Below are 20,497 nucleotides of genomic sequence, written 5' to 3' on the forward strand. Positions count from 1 at the left end.
TGCCATTATATTTTAGTTGAGAGAAGTCCCTCTGGGTGAATAAAACTTCAAGGTATGTTGGGAAAAGAATCACTGAAAATTTCAGGTTTTCTGTCTGGAGGAATGCTGCCCTCATAGATATAAGGAGAGAGGAAAATGGACTTTCAGAGGTTTTTTTGATATATTAAGACCTTTCTCACATACAGAAGGAAAAAATGTTCTTTAGTTGCAATTCACCTGGCAAGTGGCATGAGCTCTGTTTGCATGTGCCTTCAAAGTGCAAGAGCCAGCTCAGGCTTCCCAGGCACGTGGGTTGGTTGTTCTGCAAACTGAGCTCTGCCATGTCGTATAGGTCCTACTTCTGCATTCATTGTAATGGATTCAAGCAGGACCTTCCAGTTTGACTAGTTCCATACTGGCTTATTTCAACTTCCATATGCTTCAGCATTCACTTCAGAATAATAATGTGTTTCTCTAGGTTAACATCTTCATCTTTCTTTTTGAAATTAAAATGCAATGAAAACTGGGCCAGTGTGATATTTAATCATCAGAAGATAACAACCGGCTATTCTCAATTAAATGACATCTACATACTCCTCTGCAGATCTTTTCAAATGACACCAAAAATTCTGAAATGACCAGCAACTGATGTCTTCTGTCAGTGAGATGAAGTTTATAGGGCCTGAGTTTATAGGGCCTGAGAAATGGTCTAGGAAAAAAATAGGGTTCATTTCAATAAGGATGAGAACAGGGATCTAGACTGAGCTAGGATTAATCTCCTGCAAATAGACAGAGTGGGGAAGAAAAAGCAAAGTTACAGCTTCTCAGGAAAGAATCTGGATCACAAGCTGAGCATGAGTCAACAGCATTCCTGATGTGGCAACAAAGGCAAGCACCATACAAGGGAGTCTCACCTGGAAAACCTGTGCAGTTACCCTTGAGCTGTGCTCAGCACTGGTGCCATCAAGGGCATGTCCCCATCCAGCTGTGCGGGAGCCTCACCTGCCACAGGGGCATTGCGGGAGCCCCATCTGAGCAGGGGCACCTCAGTGTCCTCCTTTCCTGTGTCTCTGGGACTGTGGGGAGTGCTGCTGATACTTCTCTTGGCAGCTCATGAATATGTTCTGCATTTCTTGTAATACTCATGAAATAATCTTACCCTTGTAGTTTGGCTGGAAATACATGGGAAAAGCTAAGTAGATAGGACCTTTCAGTCTGGAAAAGAGATAAAACAAAGGATTTCAGCCACAGGGGTCATGGAGAGAGTGTGCAGGGCTCGTACCTGTACCTTTTCTGAAACAAGAAGTTGCATGTTAAGCCAACAGGGACTAGGCAGACAAACAAAATGAGATGCCTTCCTATGTGATAAAACTACAGAGTTTGCTATGTCAGAGTGAGTTAGGGTGTAGGATGTTAAAGGTGCAGAAATTCCACATTTAAGGAAAAACCGGACAAGTTCATGAAACAGAAATCTACCGTGAGTTATCACAAGAGGGGGAAAAATTCTTTGTAATTCCTTAAGTTTCAAATTGGACTTTAGGAGAAATTTCTGGTGAAGAATTATTTTATGATTCTTGGAGTCTTACACTGATATTTTTTAGTCTCAGCAAATATGTCTGTTCTTATGCTTTTCACTATATTTTTATGATATCTATGAAATGTGCTTTTAAAATAGTACTCAAAGCATTTATTGCTCCATCAAGCTTCTTAGATACAATACAGTAAGTGCCTGTAGAAGCCATAGAGCTCAGAAGTGGCACTGCAGCACAATTGTTTTATCCATTTACAAAAATAAAAAATACAAGCATTTTGTTTCCCTTTACAGCTTTTTTTTTCATGCAGTTTTATTTAGATTCTGGTTGCTTTCTATTCCATATTGGACCTTAAATATATTTATCACCTGTATCCTCTCTTGCCTATTATCTTCGAATGAAAAATAATTTTTGTTACCCTATCCAGTTGTTTTGAATGACAAATAAGTTCTTGTTTTCTCTGCAGACAGACTGTCTTTAGGTCACCACCTTATCAATAACACAGGTCTCTTATTAGAAAATGTTAAATGTTTTATTCACCTGTGTTATGCAAACTTCTTTCTCCAGTGTGTCTGCCCTTTGAAAATTGGTATGCAGAGAATGTTATTTGGACTTCAGTGTGGGATATTTCCAGAGTGCAACAAGGCTTTTCAGAGTTTCGACCAAATGCGTGGAAATAAATGACAGTGATGAGTTGTTGCTGTATTTAGTGATTAGGCTATTTTCACAAAGAACAGCTTCAACAGTTTGTTCAAAGACTGTTCTTTAAAGATTGATCACCAGTCTGTGTTATCTTTATGGAAATTATTTGTTTTTATTGTGTGGAATTGTTTGAAATATTTTGAAACTAGATACATAAATGTTTTATTAAATACTATGATCTTATGACATTCCTTTACTGTTCTAAATCCTGTATCTATTTTACTGACTTTTTCTGTTTCAATAATGTAAGAGAATGGGTATCAAGTTCAGTAAACAAGTCCTAAGAGCTCATTAAGATGCCTCAGAAAAAAATTCTACAATTCTCAAGATTGATCCTGTACAATGAAGATTTATGTTGTCTTTATATGCTAAGTTCAAGGTCATTTGCTTCAATGAAATACGTCCTTTTACCGTATTTCCATGCTTAAAAAGGTAATAGCTGCTGTCCATGTAACAATGGAAATGACACTGCACTAAATAGAAAGAAAATGTTACTGGAGTTATAAAATAAGAAATGGTTTTTAAGTTTCCTACGACTCAGATTTGGGGCTCATTTATACTGTATTTATGTCACTTTGACTACAGAGATTACCTTTCAAAGGGAAGCAAAAGTAATTTTAAGGTCCATTTAGACCCAAAGTAGGACAGAGTATCTCCTGAATAAAGATGACACTGTTTATGTTTAAATAACTTAAATTCCATCAGCGTCCTCAGTATAAGCAATTCAGAACACTATTTCTCCTATTGATATTTGTACATAAAATCCTATTCCCCTAAGGGAACATGCAGTAAAGTAGGTGGTAGTGCTGAGATGTTTTTATATTTTTCCTTGATTACATAATGCCATTTTTACTTTCACTCTTTATTTGGGCCAGACTGTACTTTCCTTATTTTTAACTTTTCAATTCCCTTTGTTCTTCTATGATATTTTTAAGAAACCTTTCTTTTCCAATTGAGCATGTAATGTGATGTTTTAGAAAAGAAAGCTCTGAAGGTCTCTGCCTTGGTCCCTTTCTTGCTCACTGCATACAGTCATTATGTAACTTCATAAACCAGGGTCTTGTGAAGTTTATTTGCCTGGGTTTTATCTAGGGAGGTGTGTGTACTTCTGAGCAGGTGACAGGGCTGAGGGATACTTCCCTTACTTGCACCAGTGACCCATCCCAGCCTGTCCCAGCCTGTCTCCTGGTTTTCTGAAACAAGCACTTCCCTCCCTTCACTCACACCTGCTGAACTGCCGTGCACGTCATCATGTCATCACTTCCTGCTTTACCTGGACAAGGTTTTATGTACTGATTTGTTTCTATCCAAAGCAAATATTTTAATCAAAACTTACTGGTTTTTTGTTTTTTCAGGTGAAATGCATGGTGTCACTATCATAGATCTTATTATTTATTATGTTTTAATATTACATTTTCAAAGTTCTAATTCCACAATAGTCTTGAAACCCTGATTGCTTCAGACAGACTCTGTTGCAGGAGTCAAGAATGATGGAACCTTTTGGTGACCTGGGATCAATAGCTGCAAACTCTTGGAAAGCACAGAGCACTGAAGTGGAATATGTGTCTTTTGAGCTCCCAGTGTCTGCATACTGCCCTGAGGCCTTGTTGGTTCATTCATAATCTTGGAGAATTTAAATAAGTGCTTGAATTACATAATCCTTCAGCAAATATTCATTTGGTCTAAAAAAAAAATCCATTCAAATTTATAAGGGAATTTCCTCTTTTGAAAAGAAGACAGAAGAACACTGAGATTGTGCATAGCCATTGTTATCCTCATCCCCCTGGAAGTTTGGAACTTTGCTTGGTTTTCTAGATACTGCAAAAAAAAGAAATGTTTTCTAGCCACTGCTGTTTTTCTAGGAAATAGGATCAGCTAAGAGTTTTAACAGGACAGAAAAATTGAGATCTAGTCTTAACTGTGCTGTTCCATAATATAAGGCATGATAATTGTACTTCGTCTTCAAGCTGTGTTTGTGGCTCCATATGGAGATATGAAGCAGAAGAGAGGGAAATGGACTTTGACAAGGGAAATACCTCTCTTCTGCTCAGGAAAAGTTATGTGGGATCTGTTCAAAAGCTAAGGGAATTAGAAAGTCATATATAGACAAGTAATTGTTACCCTGCAAATATTTGTATGCTCTGAAATGAAAATGGTTTTAGCAATTAAGTAAAACATGTAACCAAATTTGGTAATCTTTAAACTGCAACTCAGTCTGGGTTTCACTGCACTTTGGAATTACTGCTAATTTTCATACACATTCCAGCTTGTTGTATACAACATATTTTCATCTTAAAGTAAACACTATTTCTCTCCCTCCAGAATGACTCCAGTAATTACAAAACCGTCTAATTTATCTTTTATGTTCTTTACTCTCTTCTTTGGTTAAACAGACAAGCATTTTTTTATGTCTTCCAAATTATTTTATTATTTGAGGATTCTGTAAGTAAAAGCTGGTTTTCTAGTTCAAAGGGGCCTCATTTAAGATGTTGTCTCAAACTTCACACTGCATAAATTCTTGTCTATAGATTTTTCAACTGTCCTGTGGTTACATATAAGTACTTTGAGTTTTTGGGGTTTTTTCAATCTATTATTTGTTTCTACAAATTATGTCTTCAGCATTGAAAGCTCTGCAGAAAATCAGGAAGTGTTGGTTTTTGCATACATTACATTTCTCCCTCCCTGTGTTTTTATTCTTTATTGCTCTAGTCAGTGTGCTGAAGCATGACAAGAGCTCCACCTCGGCAAACTTCCAAGATGTGGAGGATGCGCCTGACAGATGTGTCTTGGAAGAGTGTGAGAGTCCAGGTGAGAGGTGTTTAAAGACAGCCACCAAGTATCAAGTGATAAATCTGACACAGCTTTTGGGTCACAAAAAAAAAGCACATTGTAATGCTGTTTCCTTTTTAGCAGCTGCAATGTCAAATTAATGGTCACCTCCAGGGGTCACGGTGTGGAGCTGTTATCCTTTCCTCTTTCATCAGGAATTCAGCTCTTAGAAAGGATAAAGGCTTTATGACCAAAAAGAAAGCTGACACTACTAGTTCATTATGATTACTTTTGGACTACACTGCTTACTTAATATATGTACAATGTCTGACCCTTTGAAGGTAGCGTGAGATTATGAAAAATTAGAAGTACTGTATATACTGCAGCTGAATGCAGCAGCGGACACTCAAACACCGTATCTCTGGAGGAAAGCAAATTGGTGGCATTAAATAGCTTGAATCTTTCCCTTAAATCAGCTCACAATCTTTATTTCATTTTAATGACTCTTAACATTGATTCAGCTAAATACAGGAACATCCATAAAGTGCATCCTTTTTGGTAACCGAAAGATTTATCTTCATGTAGTTTCATTATCTTTCTCGTTATGGAACATCTACGAAATTTATTAAATGAATCCCAAAAGGAAACAATTAAATAGAAATTGTATCAAGTCACAGCTGATTAAAAACATTCTGTGCGACTAAATACTAAGATCTTTTAAGGAAACTGTGAGCTTGACCCATATACACTACACACATAACCTGCACATAGCCCTCATTAGTGAAAGAGTTAAACATCTTTCTTCACTTGGTATTTTCCTTCCCTGCTTTATCTGGTTTCTCTATACCCTCCTGCATCTTTGTGTGCTGATCCGTGTATCATATTTTTGATTCATCGTCTCTGCGGCCTGTCAGCTTAGTTAAGAGATTTCCAAATCTTGCAGCCTGTGCTGACAGGGGGCAGCTGCCAACAGTCCCCTGATCCTTCCCCAAGGAACACTGCTGAGATTTAATTTTCAGTCAAAGGGTGCAGTCTGAAATCCATGTCAGGTCCCCTAAGTCATCTCAGAACCCGGATAGGACCCATGTCTGGGGGATTATATTTCAGCACACTCCACTCTTCCAAGATTCCTTGGGAGTTCAACTACTGTCATATACCTGATTTGAACTACATTCCCTTTTCATCTTTTCCAGAGAAATGAACACCAGTATATGTTACAATAATTGAAACCAATGAATTGTAAATCTCTATTCATTTTAAAGCCACACGGACTTGGATTCAATGTTGTCCAGCAGAAACCAGCATGAGTTTTAGAAAGAAATAGATAATCTACTCAGAAAGGAGCCAAGTTTGACAATATGTGGTGTTTAGTATCTCCTTCAGAAACTGTCTGTAGTCCCTTCAACAGCAATTATGGGCCAAAATATGGATTGTCCAAGATTTGATAAGTTTTGAAGTGAGGAAGGATTAAAGCAAGGTGGCACTAAAGTATTGAGGGAAGAATGAATGTACCTTAAAGATAACACTAATTTTAACCTTAAATTAATTCTCTCTGGCAAAGTGTACCTGTTTGGATGGGAACTTATATACCCACTTCTGCTCTCTGCATATCTGTATGAAGTAATGGAAAGAATAAAAGCCTGTCAGGAGGTGAATATTGACTGGCAAAAATACGTGTTGATAAAGCATCCAAACTTAAAAACTGAATTCCAATCAGTCCATCTGACATCATTAAACTAGTAATAAACAATGAATTACTCTGGCTTTTGTTTCTGTCCATTCCTGCATTTTAAGACATCTTGTCTTATAGGTCTGAAAACCTCAGGAGATTTCACTACTGGTCTCACTGCTTTCCACTGAGAATTTGTGGCTTGGTTGTCATGGAGACATCGTATTTCTCCAAGAATTGCTCATATTGATCCGTGGACAGGCGTAAATGGCCAGGCGAATGTGAGGAGTAAAGGGGGTTGGGCAGTACTATAAAATGACCAGAGGTTATGGGTCGGAAATAAGCTCATAGCAAACACTTAGGTAAAGAGAAAGAAACAGTTTCATTTTGTTTCAGGATTTCGTTTTTGCACTTTATGCTATTGTCTTCTTTCACTATAGACTGAAAGAAACTTGTTAGTCACTTGTCATGTCAGATCTTTGGTGCTTGTCCTGACACAGCTGTCAGCCTTCCAGCTCTGTGCAGTTCAGGGACACACAACAAAGAGCTAGGAACATGAATTATTTATTGCTCCTTGTGCGGATGAAATTCTGTGATAAGAAATTAAGACACTTCTGACAGAAGTGCTTGTTTGAAAGGAAAGATTTGGTAACACAATACATTTACTTAAAGCTTACCATTTACTTTCAGTAGCAAACATTGAAACTATAATATGACATTCAGTTGCCTATGAATTTCTCAGGTGCTTTACCTTTGAGTCATGGAACGTGAGAATGCTTGGGAGGTCAGCATTTGGTTTGGTGAAACCTGTGACTTTAGAATCCCTCTCACGCATATTCAAAGTCCAGGCAACCTTAAAAACTTAATTTATAAGTTTTTATTAATTAATCTGTAATGAGTCTCTTGTGCTTCACTTACAAGAAGTTGTCATAGGTGCAAAAGTGATGTTAAGAAATATATTTATTTTATTATCTCTTCTGATGAGGAAAAGGTGAAAATATGACAACATACCTGGAAGGAATTCCAACCATTCCTAGAAAAGGTTCTTTATTACAACTTCTACCAGATTCAGGAAGGCTGCAGAGCAGCCATTAACACATTTGTGTGTTGTGTTTTTCACTGGTGAAAGATGCAGTCTCTGTCCTTGACATTAGAATGAGCTTTATTTTCAAAGTAATCTTTATTTTAAAAATCACATAAAGCTTACTCTGTTAGTTTTACTTTCATATTTTCTGTGTCTGCACATGTTCTCACTGCGCTGGGTGTGGGCCTCCAGCAATTGTAGGAGGCATATGCTCAGATGAATAGCAGGAATCCATTTGCTACCCAAGACACCAATCCAAGATTTACCTGTGATTTCTTGTGTTCAATGTGTGATCTGAACTGCTCTTAGATAGGTAATGAAACCCCTCAACCTGCACTTCTCTCTTGGATAATTCACAGTAAACACTTTTCACATGTGATGGACACAGGTAAATATCAGACTGCAGTTTCTTGTCTAAGTGAAATGGATTTTAGTTGCTCCCTTCATGTGGCTACAGGCTGCCATTATCTGTGATAGTGGCTCATGTCTATTTTAGGCCCCACACAGAGGAGATGCTGGGCTTCTCTCCCAGATGCCTAATAGTAGGTTTATCACTGCCATTTTCCCCCACATGCTGAGGACTACTCCTGTTTGACATGCAAAGCCTTAGCTTTTCAAACTTGTCTCTGCTCTGGCCTTGAACGTAATAATCAGATAAGAATTGCAACAGTTTTCTGTAGAACTTGACTTTTAATCATATCAACCCCCCATAAAGAATTCACTACCACTTAAAGTGCTTCTTTCTTTCAATAAATATTCCCAGCAGTTTTCCATTTTACCAGACAAGTTTCCTGCATTTAAGGAAACTGAGAAAGAGGCTGAAAGTGAGTGTCAGTGGATGTGTTAGTTAGACTTCTAGGTCTGAGCTGTTCACCTGAGTTTTCTTGTACAAACAGTGGAAATTTTACACCCCCAGATGCAGATCATCGTGGCCAAAGGGAATTGCTTGAGATGGTTCCTAAGGGGATTGAAAATACTCTGAATTTTGTTAATCAAAATCTAAGAGGATTGTAGTAGGACTAAGCACAACTTGAGGTGTCATAGCTTTGATATGTGGGGCAGTCCCACTAAGGAGGGTTCTGCAAGTGCAGCTCCTGTGGGAAAAAGGAACAGATTTGAACAGAAGTCACAAGAAACAATGTAGATGCAGATGCCTCTTCCCTCTTTTCTTCCCCAAAAGACACGTTGCAGTAGAGTAGGAAATAGACTATTACTTCACTTGACAATAGAGGGAAACTGAGCCTCACTAATGGAAGATTGAATTTGAAGCTGTAGATGGAAAATACAGTGTTTTCCATCTTTTAGATAGAAACCATGTAAATGGTAAAAACCCTGTACACTTATAGCCTTAAGTATCAGACAGTCTCTGCCTGAATCCCTGCCTGGTCCCTTCTGCAGCTCATGATCTCTCCCATCCCTTCATTCCAAAACCATTGCACATACTAAATTTTCTTTCTCTTCAATTTTTCACTTTTCAGGACAGAATGTAATTCTGGGTGTGTAACAGATAATCAGGAAAATCCGAGCAGTTTTTGCAGTCTTGCTTAATTGCTTGTCCTGTTTAGCCCTTGGCACAGAGATGGGAAAGGTCTCTGTCCCTGAAATACAGTCTGTGAGAGGCAGAACTGCAGCGAATAGAAATAAAAATGTATGAACAACAGCAGATTCTTATTAGCCACACTGTGCTTAAAAATACAGCAGTAAAAGTGTGATTATCTTGTTGTCAGGCAAGTTATAATTACTGCATCAAACACTCACCAGCTCAAAGTTCCGTCCACTGAAGAGTGTTTTTTAAGTCAGCATTGTGTCTCTATGGCTGTTGATCAGAACACAGGCAGAATGTAAAAGTAAATGTTCAGTAGATTTCCAGGTACAAAGCACCCTAGAAAATCAAAATTTTTTGTTTGCATACTCATGAAAAGCAGGAGGCAAAAAACGAGGACTGACTTGGGAATGGGGTGTTGGAGGCTGTTTCTGGTGAGGATGCATGCAGCAGGAAGAGGATGCAATGTAGGGCCAGCCCACTGGTCACAGGCACTGATGGCCCAGGGACTGTGTATAAAATGTCAGTGCCCAGGAATTATTCCAGAAGGAAGTTCTAGAATTTCCAGTGTAAGCATGGATGAATGCATCATAATTTCACTGCAGTAGATGTAGTGTCATAGCCTATCAGTGTTCTGGGTTACTAGAATCATGACTATGTTTTGGTTTGATTTGTGATTTTTTTTGTTTTCTTTCAGTTTTGTTTTTTTAATAGCAAATTAAACTGTAAACTCAGAAGATTGCATAATAATCATCAAGAAAATGTGTGTGTCTCTGTGTCTGTGATACAGATAGAAAGATCATAGATGATAGGATAAATTTACAAGATACTCATGAGACTGGAATAAAAGATGCGGTACCTGTTTGAGCAGTGTTTCTAATGCAAGTAATATTTAAAATTAAGGTTTTAAATATTACCATACATCAAATTAAAAGAAACCACAAAGGTAAAAGTTGGTGATTAAAAGCTTTTCTGTGGAATTCTAAAAAGCCTTGACAATGTGACTTACTACTTCTGTTTACAGGCCTTGTAGGATTATTTCTGCTAAGAGAAAATATATATAATTTCATGATTATTTTTCCAGAGGAAACATAAAAATACTTTTAATTTAAAATAGAAATTACTTTTCTGCTGATCCACTGGAACGTTTTCCTTTAAAACAAAACAAAACAAAAAAAAATAGAAGCAGAGGACTGCAGGAAAAGAGTTTGAGGAGTGCCATACATTCTCTTGAGCTGTCTTAGGTTCCATATTGCTTCTTGTGGTATATCAGTTGCAACGTGAATGGTCTTCTGGAGGTAGATTTCTGGATCTTTTAACACTAACGTGAGGGTGCTGAAAGCTTTTATTCCATTACAAAAATTATAGAGTTTGTTACTCTATAAAAAGACTGTAAAATAACATATATTGTAGTAACAGAGTCTCAGCTATTACCTCAAATTGTAAAATCATTGAGCCTCAAACTGTAAATCATTAAGAAATCATACATTTCTTTTCCAGATGACATGAAGCCACATCCCTGGATATCTAAGGTGTGCTCCTGTAAGGTGTGTTAGAAAAACCCTGCTGAGACAAAAGAAATAGAAGATGTAGAAGGACAACCAAGGACCATATGTGGTGTGGTGGACATGAAATGGCTTTTTGTATTTATTATGGTACCTTTAACAATTCATTTTCAGAAGAAATACCTTCCGTAAGATCAGCTGCTTTTGGCTGATTTACTGGCTTCAATTCACACTTCCATCACTGATAGATTCACATGTATTCAACTAAATTTTGGTAGTTATGATATAAAAATATCAGCTCTTTATTTTTAGGTGTCATTCACTTGTTTATGTAGTGATCCTGAATCTTTACAACTTTGATTGCCATTAAACAATTATATCAATTTTAGTTTTGTTTTACATACATCAAGTTTAAGTTTTTCTCTCTTCTTGCTTCTGACTATTCTTACCAGTAGCATTTTAACACTGGGCAAAACCAAATGCATTTCAAACAATTAGAATATTTGTTTTCACTGAAAAGAGAAATTCACAATTTGAATTAAACATGGAATATTTAGAAATAAATAAAATACAAAGAATGTTCTGTGCACAGGAGAGGATGGGAAATTGATAACAAATCTGGTCATGTCTAGGATGTAAATTTTCCTTTTCTCTAAATACTACCATTACCATCATCTGTAGAAATGCAGTACCAGTATGAAACTGGAGAAGCCCATTGGAGTCCTCTTCGGAAATGATAACACTTCACTGAATATCAATTTGTGCTCATTGGGAAAAGCAACTATTCCTTTTTTTCTTTTACTTTTTTTTTTAATTATATCCTTATATTTGTAGGATATGTGCAGCTGATTAGACCCATTTATCACCTGATATTCTGATGGACTTAGGCTGGTTTGACAAATAATGGCTGCTCAGAGCCGTAAGCTCACTTTCTGTATTGCCAATAGTTGGAGTGTTAATGAGGGCAAGGATATTTGAGAATTTACCTTCAGGATGTGCACCTTATGGTGGAAATCCTGGTCTGATTTATCCCTTCTAATTGTCATGTTAGCCATAAAATGCCTTAACTAGGTGAGTGGAAATTTTTTCAGTGTGGAAAGATTCTCTGGTAATGAATCTTTTTCTTCCTTGTGGGGGTATGTCATGGCTGCAGGAGTGATAAAACCTGGTTTCTGTTGCCACAATATGGTTTGAATGAAGCAGACATGAAAGCTGCTTCCTTCTCTTTTTTTATAACCTGTAAGTCCGTGTCCCTCAGTGCAGTGTACGGTCTTCAGACACACTGGGTGGTGGAAGGGCATTGTGAGAAGTATCCCAGTTTTTATTCGGCTAAGGAATATGTAATTCAAATTGGCTGCAATCCAGAGAAGACAAAGATAGTTAATGTTATTTTTCTGTGATAAATGCACCTAATAAAATACCATGCAGAAGAATGGCATCTTTGGGCAGAAAAGTCAATGGTTTTAAGACATTTGGTATTTTTCAGGAACAACTTTCCTTGTTTGTGGAAGGCATTTTCCTATCTGAAGTGTATCTTTTGTTTGTATTTGGTTGTATTTGAATTATGGTGACTGAACATTGAGTGCTATGGCTTCATTCTTGCATTTCTTCTGCTGGATGCGTGGAATAATACTGAGGTATTTATACCTGCACAACACAACTGAGAGCAGAATGTGTCTTCAGCTGACATATATCCTTCTCTTAACTTTTGTGGCTGAATGAGAGTTGCAAACATCAAGAAGGTAAAAATAAAGTTGTAAATTAATTGTAAGTTGTTAGTAGCCCCACAGGAACCTTGCAGACCGTAGAAAAAAATTACAAAGGATGGACTCATCTCCCTCCTTTGCTCCCCTTCCATGTAAACAACCACATCCAATTGTTGCAGCAGACTCTTCCACAGACATCAAAAAGTCCATTCACAAGAAGCATCATTGCTTTGCATTAGCATCTACTCACTTGGGCCAGGATAACAAATCTCTTGAAAACTCTTCCAGTTAAATATTTCAAAAATGGATGTGTTCAAGGAGGTCTCATAGCTCAAGGAACTGGCGTTGTCCATAACACCCAGTACTGCTGTAGTAGCAATTACATTTGTGCAACATGATATTTGATTGCTTGTCTTTAATTCTGCAAAGCAGTGCACATCAGCAGCCTGCCAATACAGCCAGCCCTCTGGAATGGTTTGTGCAGTGATGGTCAGTGTTCGGCACATGCTTGTGCGTGCTTTGTGTTAATTATCATTACAGGATCAGTAAGGTAAGGCAGGAACTTTTTTATTAGGTGCATTTATTTCCCAGTAAAGCAAATATATTCCCCTTGTCTTCTGGATGTCTTTCAAACAACCAACTTTATAATATGTGCTCATGATGAACTCGCTCAGAAAAATCTTTTTGCAACGAAGTGGCAATTTCAGAGCTGAATACAGAAATACAGATGCACTTCCTGCAGTAAGTACTTCTTGTAAGCCAAACTGGAGAAACATTTTGTGTGACTGTGGTCTGATGTACCACTGCATTCATGCTTATGGAGATGGGAGTTGACAACAAAGTCCCAAGGCAATTAAGGATATATTTTTCTATTGAGTTGCTCTGAAGAAATCTTGTCAAAAGGAGTAGTATGCTAGTATTTTTGAGTAGCTGTATAAATTTTAAATATGGGGTAAAAAATTCAGGAATACCTAAACTGCTTAAGGACCATGGTGTTTTGGTTTGGCTTGGATTTTTTTCCATCCAGAAGTCATGGGGTTCAATGACCTGTATGGCTCAAGGTGTGGTTTTAAAGTCGGGGGATTACTGCCCACTCCAACCTCAGGCTTCTGTCTCCTCACTTATGTTTGCACTACTGCCTGTGTGCCCAGCCTGTGCCAAGACAAGTACTGGCCTCAGGGCAAAGACCAAAGGAGGAGCAAGCAATGTGGAGTGAAAATGTGGGACAGGTCACACAAAAGTGAGCATGAAATTGGAAGTTCAGGGTGCCATATGCAGCGGTCTTACTTAAACGTAGACCTTTGGCTTTCAAATCCAATAAGCATTTTTTACATTACATGCATAATTCATTATATTATTAAAAAAAAATTAAGACACTTACTGCTTTAGTATAAGACCAAATCAAAATGCTTTGGCATCTCTTTTATTTGAGGGCTTTTGAGTTTTCCAAATAATTCATACTTGGTCTGAATGGTCATTCTGAATGAGGGATTTTGAGTTTTCCAAATAATTCATACTTGGTCTGGATGGTCATTCTGAATGGTCACTGACTTAGATTCCTGTCTGGAAACCTCCCTAAAGTTTTAACTGTTCATTTATATCTCCAAATCCAAACATTATATTTTGAAATCTCTCGTGCCATTTACGTATTTTAAATTTAATCATTGTAATAAACTGCTTCCATTCTGGGGTTGTATTTTGTGGAGTAATGCCTTTTCCCAATCCAATGGAAGATACTCTGAAAGCTAATTGGCATGGGACTTGAAATATGTATATGAGATTCAGTGTTTGAAATAAAGAGACATTTTCACAAAACCACTATGCAATGGGGCTGCAAGCACCAAACAGCAGCAGCCTAGCAAGGGAAACGGTTTTGCACATCTGACTGAGCTGAAGTGTTGAAATTCAGAAAAGAAGGGGCCAGCTTCAGTAAGCAGCATTACCTCTGCCCAGGATTTTACTCCTTTTGAAAGAGCAAGTTCTCTGAAGGCAGACCAGGACAGTGAGCTTCAGCAAAAATCCCTGTCATTGTGCCAGTGCTGAATAGCATTGCACCCACATCCATGATGGGGGATCTGTGAAGACAAAGTCCTGCTTCTTGTAATGGATGTTTCTGCTGGATTTCGCAGGCTGTTCTTGCATGACAAAAGGATGCAGAGGAATTTCAAGGACTGGTCTTCCCCTTTTTGCTTCCTCACTGAGTATGTAGTCTGAACTGCTAGACAAAGATCTTAGCATTACTGTTAGCATTTGGGTTGGACTGTCACTTGAATTCATAGATCCCCAAAGTGAAAATTCATCAATCTTACTTTTGGAGAAGTAGTTCTCAACTTGGATGAAACATAAAATCCACACAATAACCCAGGATTGTCTTACTGGAGCCCAAGGGAAGTTTGTTTCTTGAATGACAGCTGCTGGAAAGTCTAAAGTGTGTCTGAGAGGTGTGCTGTGGGACAGAGGCACGTCACAGCAGGAACACCTTCCCCGTCTTCCAGTGGATGTGGCTGTGAGGGGTGAGTACAAGCAGAGCTGTGAAGGTGAAGCAGTGTGACTTGCTAAAGTGTTGAAGATTATGAAATTTAGCAAACATCTGCAGAGTTTTAGAGCAGACTCTGCATTTGAAAAAATTTCTTAGCAATACAAGTTTAATTACATTTATCTTTTTCTTTCATGTAGGTAAAGAAGGTTTAACATCAGAATATAGAGTTGTGCAGCCTGAATTTACATTGTGGCATGCAAATACAGCACTAAAAACTGGCTTTCTTCCTCGGCAATACTCTCAGAAAGACAGTTGTGAAAAATAGCATCACTGGAGTAAGTAGTGTATGTTGTTTCATTAAGTACGTTAATCCCTCCAGTTTTGCATTAACTGGCAGATTTTATTTCTCTTTTTTTGGTGAGGGGCATTTGAAAGAATAAAACCCATCAGAAAAATATTAACAATATCCAACACTAGAAAAATAGTGATAATTCCCTTATTTATTCTCAAATTTTATCTAAAGAATGTGTGATCTTTTTGATAATAAGAACATGAGGAAATCATACCCTAAATCATCATGCATTTTCCACATAGAAACTCAGAGTAATAAAAGATTCTGTTCAGTTTCAGGACTGTATTTTCTATCATCACACTGATCTGCAGACTTACAGCTCTGCCCAGTAAATGTAACGTACAGATTTTTGTTGTTTGTTTTGGTTTATAGTCTTCCTGCCATGTAGATGGCAGCAGCACTCAAGCCTTGAAATTCACTCCAGCTTTTTCTTAAGTTTGTTCGAAAAAAACATGCTTAAGAATATTATTGTTGGGACTGAGCTGAAAGCCTGATGACTTTAAAGATGGATATCAGTTTAGTAATGTGTGTCTAAAGAAGTTTTCAACTTCATAATATCAGTGTTTAAAGGACAGTAACTCATATCGTCTGTATTAATATAGTTGCCACTATTCTTTTTTTCTACACTTTTTTTTCCTATAAATTTCTAGAATTCTTCCTGTGCACTGGGTTGCAAGACACACAGCATGTTTTTGAAAGTTCAAAATGGTATTTCTTTGCAGAATGAGCAGCAGCCTGGGCAGGAAGGCTCTTGACTGTGGAGATCCTTGTCAAAGGTACAAAGAGGAAGGACAGAGAAAGGTAGTGGGATACACAGTGTAGGATTTTGTGCTACAGGTTCTACTAATTGCATGCTTTATAGGAAGTATCATGAATTGTCCTGGAAAAAAAACATTTTGAAGGTCCAAATATCTTTATCTTTGCGTACTGTAGAGCTGTCTACACTGACATTTACTTCGGCTAAGAAGTAGAGAGAGATTTTGAAAGAGAAGCAACAAAACTGAGACCCAGAATCAAAGCTGTCTAGCAGCCTCAGTCTCTGCAGCATTATGAAACCTCAGGGAGACTTGGTGGGATCATCTCCAGGCCCTCAGAGGTCAAAGCAGGTGTTACACGTGAAACTGTGCACAGAGGGAAAAACTAGCACAAGAAAGCACAATGATGGTGCCTTGAACTGGAAAATACTGTTTAAATGCTGGGGGCAAACAGTAGTGTGTTAGTGAGCTGTCATACAAAGCAGACCAGCACTAGCTCCTGCAACACTTCTAAACCAGTAGGATTCCATAGGATCCTGTCTGAGGATGCATTGGGTGGAGGTTTAATCCACTCTGACTATGGAATCAGCTACGGTAACTGGGAAGGTGGGCAGACTGTGGCACTGAACCATTGTCATCCAGCTGCTACCGCTGCAGATCTGGGCAGGTCTGTTCTAACCCTCTGCAGAAGCTGGGAGAGGAATGGGAACTGATATCCCTCTGATGCCCTTGCTCTACGGTGTGAAATAGAAACCCTTGGCACAGGGTATCATCCAGCTGTTTGTCAGCCAGTCTGCAGAGGCCTGGGTTCCAACAGGAGGGTCTGTCACAGCTTCACGCTGCACTCAGTGGATGGGCTCTGACCAAACAATCCTCTAATGTCTAATGGGCTATGACCAAAAACATGTTACAGATGTTGTGATACGTGTTCTGGAGTGACAGCACTCCTTAACTACTGCTTCAGGTAAAGGACTCACAAAGGGAAAGCAGGAATTCTTGCCTGATAAAATGTGTGACAACAGTAAAAGTGGATGAGTGATGAGAAAAGAACAGCAACTGGACATGGGTTGCATCAAAGCACTAGGGTAGCCAGCTTTTGTGTCTCCTATACTTGCTGAGTACAGTGCACTGGACACTGGTAATGGGAAAAGCACTTCCCTTCTTAAATGTCTTCCAGACTAATGCATGCTGAGAGCAAATGTATTTTTGCTACTTTTAGGATGTGTTTTGGAGATTTGATGGGTTTTACTTCTCACTTCATAGCATCCATTAAATCAATCTTAGATTTCATTCCAGTGAGCAGATATTTGTCAAAAAGCTGCTTCAAGGTCTCCCAAATCCAGGTTTTTTTTTCTAGATTTTCAAAATTATGCTACTGCTTAAGTAATAAAACATATCTTTTTGCCTTCCCTCTACCTCACTGGTAATATACACAGTATAGTTATGGGAGAGTTCTATGCATTGCAACCAAGCATACATTTAGAATTCATATTAGTGCTGATTATTCATGACCTATAATGAAAATATATTTTAAAAGCTCCAAGGAATTTAAAATCATTGTCTCTGTGTTAGTGTTATCTCTGTGTACTACATTGGAGAAGTTTTGTAAGGAGATATATAAAGGGATGTCATGGTGTTTTGTAAGTTCAGTACAAAAGGAAAATGCCATAATAAAAATACTGGTAGATTTTCATTACCCCTGCCCAAACTTACTACGCTTAAGCAGCAAAATCACCTGAGAAATACAATATAGAAACTCTTAGAACTACCAAACAGGCTTTCCTTAGAGATATTTTTGGAGAATCACTTTGGAGTATAACTTCTCCTTAGGAACTTGAGATTTGCAGCAATAATATTTCAAGCTTTTAAGGAAAGTGATGAGCAATTTTAATGGATTGGATACTGAGAACATATCAGAGAAGACATCACAAGCAAAGACTCATTCCAGGCACTCTTTCTTATATTTGTTGCTTTGGTTATATGAAGTGACAGCCCAATGAATCACTGGGTGGTCTTTTGGTCTGACAGTTTGGGTATTGTCCAAGCAATTAACAGGCAGGCAGCCAGTTGCAGTGGCTAGTGATTAAATTACAGAGGTTTTTTGGTGGTTTCCATAAAGAAATCTCTGGGAAGTGTTAGATGGATCTACCACCTATCATATGACGAACATGTCCTACTCTGTGTATTTGTTTATTCAACTAGATACTTAAGACTATTACTTCACTTGAAAAGAGTTGATATTTAAAAGACATTCCGGGCTTTCGGTTTCTCCTGTCCTAACCCTGTGTATGAGGAGAATTTATGATTGGAGTAAATCTTTAGCTTTGTGTGGTTGTTTGGATTAGATTTTAGAAATGTCTTTTCTCATATCTTAAGTCACATGTCTGACTAACTGCATAAGTACTTCACAGGTTTCATTCTAGATGTTTCATTTAAAAATGCCTTCTCTCATTTAATTCTTTAAGCAGATATAATTGATGTTAATGTTTTGCTTAGCCCATGGAACATGTAGCATCCTGTGATACTCCCCTTTTTTACAACACCTGTATCTATAGATGCTCTTCTCTGCTCCTGCTATTTGGCTGTTTGTTTTTTCCTTTGTGTGTAGGAAAAATCTGTCACACTTTTTCCAGAATTTTGAGTTTTTTCTTCCTCCCATGATAGCCAGTGGTTAAACTTCCACAGGGAGAGAACAAGGTAAAAGCAGCAAAAAGGAAAAATGAGAAATAAACTCTATTAGCTAGAGTAAATATACCAGCATGGTCAAATTATGATCACCCTGGCCTCCAAGCTGCACTCTGGTCTCTTATGATAATTCTGAACAGTGCTCTGAAGGTGGCTGTAAATGTCAATAGTCTAGGAAGACTGGGAATTTCTGGGAATTTGCATAGGATACATGCAGCCATAACTGCAATCCTGCAGATATTGGGAACAGTGCCCACGGCGCTGAGCTCATGTGGCATTTTGGAAAGGGGTATGGGACTACATAAAGAATCTCACCAACATTGTTTTCCTTAGTATTTAGCCTTTTTCCAGGGGGTAATTTTTCTGGGTTAGCCAGGAGAGTGCCCTTGCTGGCTAGCAGGAAGGAGAGGAGCTGGTTCTGTGCATTTTAATGCTTTTACAGCTTCTGTAGTAAAATACATTGGAAATAGAAGGGAAGCTTGCTTGCTTTCCTTAGAGATAGACCCAGCTGCCTTCCACACAAAGGTTTTGCCAAGGCTTTAATAAAAGGAATCCCCACTGTAGATTACTCTTATACTTATCCAGTATTCAGTCCTGGACCACATCTTCCAGCAGCTTTTATTTAGCCAAAGCTGCTTCCAAAAGGGCTCAGGGGCATCACTCGGTCAGCAGCAATCAGTGGGTTAATACAGCCTGGCTTCTGCCTCCTCAGATGTTCAGGAGAAGATAATGAGGCAGGGATAGAGCCTGCAGGTTAATGAGATACCCCAACTGGAAGACAGAAATCTGAGAGGAGAGACTTGGGAAGCAGAAGAGGAAGGGGGAAATGTGAGTGTCTTTATATTCAGGTGTTACTCAGTTGAGAGAATTGCTGGGGCAGGATTGTTTTCCAGTACTATAAAGACCATTTGATCTGTTAGTGCACTGCTGAAATTACTCATCTACCTGGCAAAAGCCGTCTGCCTTTTACACTCCTGTTAAAATCAATACTGAACTACATTTGGAACTCTGTTATGCTAAAAAGAAGTGCCCCCCTCCCAGCCCTAAACAAAACACCAAAATCCAAAGGTGCTCATGTTAGGATAAACACTGGAATCCCTCTAACAAATTCTAATCAGTGCTTAGGTAAGCATTGTTAGAAACATCTGTCATGCATTTAAATAAAATCTATTAATAAAATGAATGAGTAGAGCTTAGACAAGTATAGAGAGGTAATACAGTCAAATAAATTGCCCTACTATAGGGAGCTGTTGTACTGTGCTGTTTTGAATATCATCATGAAAGCAGCTTACCTTTCAGCTGAGTCTTTTCAATAATCCTGGGCTATAAATGATGCAGCCATGTAAATAACTCTGACAGTTGCACTTTGACCGTATAATATGAAAAATAGCTTGTTCTCTATAATCACATTGTCAAAAAATTCCTCTTTCTTATCAGTATGTGACCTCCTGCTACAGACAAGCAGAATACAGAACAATCTGCACAGTCTGCAGCATTCAAGGTACTATTCTTACTGTTATTATCAGCAGTGACGATTATCTCTAAATGCTCAACAGTAAATCCAGAGGAATAAATGGGAACATTTTTCCTAAGTGGTGTATAACAATACCTGACATTTATATAGCACCTTTCATCTGTAAGAATCCCCAAGTGCTTTACAAAGTCTGCTGGGATCACTTCACCCACCACTGAAATGCAGCTATCTCTACGGTGAAATTCAACTTCTATTCCACACCA

The 20,497-nt window shown here is 38.2% G+C and overlaps 1 protein-coding gene across 12 annotated transcripts in view; it reads left to right on the forward strand.

The window, feature by feature from the left end:
- The window catches only part of WDR72 (WD repeat domain 72), a 130,558-nt gene that overhangs the window by 90,506 nt on the left and 19,555 nt on the right, over window positions 1-20,497 (forward strand). For 9 of the 12 annotated variants that reach the window (XM_069025441.1, XM_069025438.1, XM_069025437.1 and 6 more), the window contains 3 exons: window positions 4,923-5,021; window positions 10,779-15,002; window positions 15,166-15,303. In XM_069025441.1, the coding sequence (XP_068881542.1) occupies window positions 4,923-5,021; window positions 10,779-10,834 (155 nt within the window). In that variant the 3' untranslated portion in view covers window positions 10,835-15,002; window positions 15,166-15,303. Of the gene's footprint in view, window positions 1-2,078; window positions 2,223-4,922; window positions 5,022-10,778; window positions 15,003-15,165; window positions 15,304-16,253; window positions 16,417-20,497 lie in introns of those variants that run through there. The other 3 variants (XM_069025439.1, XM_069025445.1, XM_069025444.1) reach the window with 3 other exon arrangements.

This window comes from Aphelocoma coerulescens, chromosome 10 (assembly GCF_041296385.1).
Source record: "Aphelocoma coerulescens isolate FSJ_1873_10779 chromosome 10, UR_Acoe_1.0, whole genome shotgun sequence".
NCBI lineage: Eukaryota > Metazoa > Chordata > Aves > Passeriformes > Corvidae > Aphelocoma > Aphelocoma coerulescens.